The sequence below is a fragment of the Carcharodon carcharias genome (genome assembly GCF_017639515.1).
Source record: "Carcharodon carcharias isolate sCarCar2 chromosome 40 unlocalized genomic scaffold, sCarCar2.pri SUPER_40_unloc_8, whole genome shotgun sequence".
NCBI lineage: Eukaryota > Metazoa > Chordata > Chondrichthyes > Lamniformes > Lamnidae > Carcharodon > Carcharodon carcharias.
Genome location: NW_024470862.1, coordinates 243,123 through 250,622, shown reverse-complemented (window position 1 = coordinate 250,622; position 7,500 = coordinate 243,123). Strand labels below are relative to the sequence as shown.

Genomic DNA, 7,500 nt, shown 5'->3' with positions numbered 1-7,500 from the left:
TCTCTCTGTCTGTCTCACTCCCCCTCTCGCTCTCCACACCTTCCCTCTCTCTGTCTGTCTCACTCCCCCTCTCCCTGTCCCCCCTTCTCTCTCTCTGTCTGTCTCACTCCCCCTCTCGCTCTCCACACCTTCCCTCTCTCTGTCTGTCTCACTCCCCCTCTCCCTGTCACCCTTTCTCTCTCTGTCTGTCTCACTCCCCCTCTCTCTCTCCACACCTTCCCTCTCTCTGTCTGTCTCACTCCCCCTCTCTCTCTCCACACCTTCCCTCTCTCTGTCTGTCTCACTCCCCCTCTCTCTCTCGACACCTTCCCTCTCTCTGTCTGACTCACTCCCTCTTTCTCTCTCCACACCTTCTCTCTCTGTCTGTCTCACTCCCCCTCTCCCTGTCCCCCTCTCTCTCTCTCTCTGTCTGTCTCACTCCCCCTCTCCCTGTCCCCTCTCTCTCTCTCTGTCTGTCTCACTCCCCCTCTCTCTCTCCACACTTTCCCTCTCTCTCTCTCTGTCTCTCTCACTCCCCCTCTCCCTGTCTCCCCCTCTCTCTCTCTCTGTCCCACTTCCCCTCTCCCTGTCCCCCTCTCTCTCTCTCTGTCTGTCTCACTCCCCCTCTCTCTCTCCACACTTTCCCTCTCTCTCTCTCTGTCTCTCTCACTCCCCCTCTCCCTGTCTCCCCCTCTCTCTCTCTCTGTCCCACTTCCCCTCTCCCTGTCCCCCTCTCTCTCTCTCTGTTTGTCTCACTCCCCCTCTCTCTCTCCACACCTTCTCTCTCTCTGTCTGTCTCACTCCCCCTCTCCCTGTCCCCCTCTCTCTCTCTCTGTCTGTCTCACTCCCCCTCCCCCTGTCACTCTCTCTCTCTCTGTCTATCTCACTCACCCTCCCTCTCTCCACACCTTCCCTCTCTGTCTGTCTCACTCCCCCTCTCCCTGTACCCCTCTCTCTGTCTGTCTCACTCCCCCTCTCCCCGTCCACCCTCTCTCTCTCTGTCTGTCTCACTCCCCCTCTCCCCGTCCACCCTCTCTCTCTCTCTCTGTCTGTCTCACTCCCCCTCTCCCTGTCCCCCTCTCTCTCTCTGTCTGTCTCACTCCCCCTCTCTCTCTCCAAACCTTCCCTCTCTCTGTCTGTCTCACTCCACCTCTCCCTGTCCCCCTCTCTCTCTCTCTGTCTGTCTCACTTCCCCTCTCTCTCTCCACACCTTCCCTCTCTCTCTGTCTGTCTCACTTCCCCTCTCTCTCTCCACACCTTCCCTCTCTCTCTCTCTGTCTGTCTCACTTCCCCTCTCTCTCTCCACACCCTTCCCCTCTCTCTTTGTATCACTCCCCCTCTCTCTCTCGACACCTTCCCTCTCTCTGTCTGTCTCACTCCCTCTCTCCCTCTCCACACTTTCCCTCTCTCTCTCTATCTGTCTCACTCCCCCTCTCCCTGTCCCCCTCTCTCTCTCTCTGTCTGTCTCACTCCCCCTCTCCCTGTCCCTCTCTCTCTCTCTCTGTCTGTCTCACTCCCCCTCCCCCTGTCCCTCTCTCTCTGTCTGTCTCACTCCCTCTCTCCCTGTCCCCCCCCTCTCTCTCTCTGTCTGTCTCACTCCCCCTCTCCCTGTCCCCCTCTCTCTCTCTCTCTGTCTGTCTCACTCCCCCTCTCCCTGTCCCCCTCTCTCTCTCTCTCTGTCTGTCTCACTCCCCCTCTCTCTCTCCACACCTCTCTCTCTGTCTCATTCCCCCCCTCTCTCTCTCTCTCTCTCTCTGTCTGTCTCACTCCCCCCCTCCCTGTCCCCCCTTCTCTCTCTCTGTCTGTCTCACTCCCCCTCTCTCTCTCCACATCTTCCCTCTCTCTGTCTGTCTCACTCCCCCTCTCCCTGTCCCCCTTTCTCTCTCTGTCTGTCTCACTCCCCCTCTCTCTCTCCACACCTTCCCGGTCTCTGTCTGTCTCACTCCCTCTCTCTCTCTCCACACCTTCCCTCTCTCTGTCTGTCTCACTCCCCCTCTCTCTCTCGACACTTTCCCTCTCTCTGTCTGACTCACTCCCTCTTTCTCTCTCCACACCTTCTCTCTCTCTGTCTGTCTCACTCCCCCTCTCCCTGTCCCCTCTCTCTGTCTGTCTCACTCCCCCTCTCCCTGTCCCCCTCTCTCTCTCTGTCTGTCTCACTCCCTCTCTCTCTCTCTAAACCTTCCCTCTCTCTGTCTGTCTCACTCCACCTCTCCCTGTCCCCCTCTCTCTCTCTCTCTGTCTGTCTCACTCCCCCTCTCCCTGTCCCCCTCTCTCTGTCTGTCTGTCTCACTCCCCCTCTCTCTCTCCAAACCTTCCCTCTCTCTGTCTGTCTCACTCCACCTCTCCCTGTCCCCCTCTCTCTGTCTGTCTCACTCCCCCTCTCTCTCTCCACACCTTCCCTCTCTCTCTCTCTGTCTGTCTCACTTCCCTCTCTCTCTCCACACCTTCCCTCTCTCTCTGTCTCACTCCCCCTCTCACTCTCCACACCTTCCCTCTCTCTCTTTGTATCACTCCCCCTCTCTCTCTCGACACCTTCCCTCTCTCTGTCTGTCTCACTCCCTCTCTCTCTCTCCACACCTTCCCTCTCTCTGTCTGTCCCACTCCCCCTCTCCCTGTCCCCTCTCTCTCTCTCTGTCTGTCTCACTCCCCCTCTCCCTCTCCACACTTTCCCTCTCTCTCTCTGTCTGTCTCACTCCCCCCTCTCCCTGTCCCCCTCTCTCTCTGTCTGTCTCACTCCCTCTCTCCACACCTTCTCTCTCTCTGTCTGTCTCACTCCCCCTCTCTCTCTCCACACCTTCCCTCTCTCTGTCTCACTCCCCCTCTCTCTCTTCACACCTTCCCTCTCTCTCTGTCTGTCTCACTCCCCCTCTCTCTCTCCACATCTTCCCTCTCTCTCTCTGTCTCACTCCCCCTCTCTCTCTCCACACCTTCCCTCTCTCTGTCTGTCTCACTCCCCCTCTCCCTGTCCCCCTTTCTCTCTCTGTCTGTCTCACTCCCCCTCTCTCTCTCCACACCTTCCCGGTCTCTGTCTGTCTCACTCCCTCTCTCTCTCTCCACACCTTCCCTCTCTCTGTCTGTCTCACTCCCCCTCTCTCTCTCGACACTTTCCCTCTCTCTGTCTGACTCACTCCCTCTTTCTCTCTCCACACCTTCTCTCTCTCTGTCTGTCTCACTCCCGCTCTCCCTGTCCCCCTCTCTCTCTCTCTCTGTCTGTCTCACTCCCCCTCTCCCTGTCCCCTCTCTCTCTCTCTCTCTGTCTCACTCCCCCTCTCTCTCTCCACACTTTCCCTTTCTCTCTCTCTGTCTCTCTCACTCCCCCTCTCCCTGTCCCCCTCTCTCTCTCTCTGTTTGTCTCACTCCCCCTCTCTCTCTCCACACCTTGCCTCTCTCTCTGTCTGTCTCACCCCCCCCTCTCTCTCTCCACACCTTCCCTCTCTCTGTCTGTCTCACTCCCCCTCTCTCTCTCCACACCTTCTCTCTCTCTGTCTGTCTCACTCCCCCTCTCCCTGTCCCCCTCTCCCTCTGTCTGTCTCACTCCCTCTCTCTCTGCCCACACCTTCCCTCTCTCTGTCTGTCTCACTCCCCCTCTCTCTCTTCACACCTTCCCTCTCTCTGTCTGTCCCACTCCCCCTCTCCCTGTCCCCTCTCTCTCTCTCTCTGTCTGTCTCACTCCCCCTCTCCCTGTCCCCCTCTCTCTGTCTGTCTGTCTCACTCCCCCTCTCTCTCTCCAAACCTTCCCTCTCTCTGTCTGTCTCACTCCACCTCTCCCTGTCCCCCTCTCTCTGTCTGTCTCACTCCCCCTCTCTCTCTCCACACCTTCCCTCTCTCTCTCTCTGTCTGTCTCACTTCCCTCTCTCTCTCCACACCTTCCCTCTCTCTCTGTCTCACTCCCCCTCTCACTCTCCACACCTTCCCTCTCTCTCTTTGTATCACTCCCCCTCTCTCTCTCGACACCTTCCCTCTCTCTGTCTGTCTCACTCCCTCTCTCTCTCTCCACACCTTCCCTCTCTCTGTCTGTCCCACTCCCCCTCTCCCTGTCCCCTCTCTCTCTCTCTGTCTGTCTCACTCCCCCTCTCCCTCTCCACACTTTCCCTCTCTCTCTCTGTCTGTCTCACTCCCCCTCTCCCTGTCCCCCTCTCTCTCTGTCTGTCTCACTCCCTCTCTCCACACCTTCCCTCTCTCTGTCTGTCTCACTCCCCCTCTCTCTCTCCACACCTTCCCTCTCTCTGTCTCACTCCCCCTCTCTCTCTTCACACCTTCCCTCTCTCTCTGTCTGTCTCACTCCCCCTCTCTCTCTCCACACCTTCCCTCTCTCTGTCTCACTCCCCCTCTCTCTCTTCACACCTTCCCTCTCTCTCTGTCTGTCTCACTCCCCCTCTCTCTCTCCACATCTTCCCTCTCTCTCTCTGTCTCACTCCCCCTCTCTCTCTCCACACCTTCCCTCTCTCTGTCTGTCTCACTCCCCCTCTCCCTGTCCCCCTTTCTCTCTCTGTCTGTCTCACTCCCCCTCTCTCTCTCCACACCTTCCCGGTCTCTGTCTGTCTCACTCCCTCTCTCTCTCTCCACACCTTCCCTCTCTCTGTCTGTCTCACTCCCCCTCTCTCTCTCGACACTTTCCCTCTCTCTGTCTGACTCACTCCCTCTTTCTCTCTCCACACCTTCTCTCTCTCTGTCTGTCTCACTCCCGCTCTCCCTGTCCCCCTCTCTCTCTCTCTCTGTCTGTCTCACTCCCCCTCTCCCTGTCCCCTCTCTCTCTCTCTGTCTGTCTCACTCCCCCTCTCTCTCTCCACACTTTCCCTTTCTCTCTCTCTGTCTCTCTCACTCCCCCTCTCCCTGTCCCCCTCTCTCTCTCTCTGTTTGTCTCACTCCCCCTCTCTCTCTCCACACCTTGCCTCTCTCTCTCTGTCTGTCTCACTCCCCCTCTCTCTCTCCACACCTTCCCTCTCTCTCTGTCTGTCTCACCCCCCCCTCTCTCTCTCCACACCTTCCCTCTCTCTGTCTGTCTCACTCCCCCTCTCTCTCTCCACACCTTCTCTCTCTCTGTCTGTCTCACTCCCCCCTCTCCCTGTCCCCCTCTCCCTCTGTCTGTCTCACTCCCTCTCTCTCTGCCCACACCTTCCCTCTCTCTGTCTGTCTCACTCCCCCTCTCTCTCTTCACACCTTCCCTCTCTCTGTCTGTCCCACTCCCCCTCTCCCTGTCCCCTCTCTCTCTCTCTCTGTCTGTCTCACTTCCCCTCTCTCTCTCCACACCTTCCCTCTCTCTGTGTCTGTATCATCCGCCTCTCTCTCCACACCTTCCCTCGCTCTCTCTGTCTCACTCCCCTCTCTCTCTCTCCACACCTTCCCTCTCTCTGTCTGTCTCACTCCCCCTCTCTCTCTCTCCACACCTTCCCTCTCTCTGTCTGTCTCACTCCCCCCCTCTCTCTCTCCAAACCTTCCCTCTCTCTGTCTGTCTCACTCCCCCTCTCTCTCCACACCTTCCCTCTCTCTCTGTCTGTCTCACTCCCTCTCTCACTCTCCACACCTTCCATCTCTCTGTCTGTCTCACTCCCCCTCTCTCTCTCCCCACCTTCCCTCTCTCTTTCTGTCTCTCTCTCTATCCGTCTCTCTCTCTCTATCCGTCTCTCTCTCTATCCGTCTCTCTCTCTATCCGTCTCTCTCTCTATCCGTCTCTCTCTCTCTATCCGTCTCTCTCTCTCTCTCCGTCTCTTTCTCTCTCCGTATCTCTCTGTCCGTCTCTCTGTCCGTCTCTCTCTCCGTCTCTCTCTCCGTATCTCTCTGTCCGTCTCTCTCTGTCCGTCTCTCTCTCCGTATCTCTGTCCGTCTCTCTCTCCGTCTCTCTCTCCGTCTCTCTCTCCGTCTCTCTCTCCGTCTCTCTCTCCGTCTCTCTCTCCGTCTCTCTCTCCCTCACTCTCTCCCTCACTCTCTCCCTCTCTCTCTCCCTCTCTCTCTCCCTCTCTCTCTGTCTCTCTCTCTCTCTGTCTCTTTCTCTCTCCTTCCCTTTTTCTCTCCCTCTCGCTCTCTATCTGTCGCTCTCTGACTCTCTTTGACTTTCTCTCTCTCTGTCTCTCTCTCTCTGTCACTCTCTCTCTCCGTCTCTCTCTCTCTCTCTGTCTCTCTCTCTCTGTCTCTCTCTCTCTCTGTCTCTCTCTCTGTCTCTCTCTCTGTCTGTCTCTCTGTCTGTCTCTCTGTCTGTCTCTCTGTCTCTCTCCTTCCCTTTCTCCCTCCCTCCCCCTTTCTATCTGTTGCTCACTCACTCTCTTTGACTTTCTCTCTCTTTCTGTCTCTCTCTTTCCGTCTCTCTATCCGTCTCTTTCTCTCTCCCTCTCCACCTGTCGCTCTCTGACTTTCTCTCTCTTTCTGTCTCCCTCTGTGTCTCTATGTCTCGTTCTCCATCTCTCTCCTTCTCTCTGTCTCTGTCTCACTCTCTCTCTCTCTCTCTCTGTCTCACTCCCTCTCTCTCTCTCTGTCTCACCCCCTCTGTCTCACTCCCTCTGTCTCACTCCCTCTGTCTCACTCCCTCTGTCTCTGTCTCACTCCCTCCATCCCTCTCTCTGTCTCTGTCTCACTCCCTCCCTCTCTCTGTCTCTCTCACTCTCTCTGTCTCACTCCCTCTCTCTCTGTCTCTCTCACTCTCTCTCTGTCTCACTCCCTCTCTCTCTCTCTCTCACTCGCTCCCTCCCTCTCTCCCCAGTGCAGAGAAGGTCCAAGCTGCCCTTCCGGCTTGAGTTCAGTCAAGCCGATGGACCCTCCCTGACCCCCCAGCTTCCCTGCCTCGCCCCTCCTCGCTGGGACCTGGCACTCTACGCGCGCAATGACCAGGGAGACGCAGGCCTCTCACATGAAGGGGAGTCCTTCACCCGCTCAGCAACTTGGTCAAGGAGCCGAGGGGTCAGGGTGAATCCTGGGAAGGGCCTGGACTGGCCCAGGGACTTGTGTTACCAGCTGTGGATCGGGCCAAGTGCGCCTACAGAGCACTCCGCCCCACCCCTCGCCGACCTGTGGTTCTCCAGCACCTGCCCACGCGCCACCCCCCACCCCCCCAACCCAACCCACCGAACGACTCACCTCTGACCCCTCCAGCTTGGGGTCGTTGACCTTCTCCAGGAACTCGCTGGCAGCCCGGCGCAGCTCTTCCTCCGGGTGGTACTCCTCCAGCCTGCATGCGGGGAGCAAAGGAAGATCCCATATCAGACACACTGGGGCTGGGGGCCACGACAGAGTGCAGCCACAACACAGAGCTCCCTCCGAGAAAGGGAGAGCATGACAACCCCCCTATAGTCCCAGGGACAGGTACAATACAGAGCTCCCTCTGTAAATGGGAAATCTGACAAAGGGAGAGCATGATAACCCTCCTATAGTCCCAGGGGCAGGTTACAATACAGAGCTCCCTCTGTAAATGGGAAATCTGACAAAGGGAGAGCATGATAACCCTCCTATAGTCCCAGGGACAGGTTACAATACAGAGCTCCCTCTGTAAATGGGAAATCTGACAAAGGGAGAGCATGATAACCCTCCTAT

At 57.3% G+C, this 7,500-nt stretch overlaps 1 protein-coding gene across 3 annotated transcripts in view; it reads right to left on the bottom strand.

Moving 5' to 3' along the window:
- Positions 1-7,500, bottom strand: part of pex5 (peroxisomal biogenesis factor 5) — a 59,074-nt gene that overhangs the window by 27,474 nt on the left and 24,100 nt on the right. For all 3 annotated transcript variants that reach the window (XM_041182453.1, XM_041182455.1, XM_041182454.1), the window contains one exon: positions 7,048-7,138. In XM_041182453.1, coding sequence (XP_041038387.1) covers positions 7,048-7,138 — 91 coding nt within the window. The remainder of the gene's footprint in view (positions 1-7,047; positions 7,139-7,500) is intronic.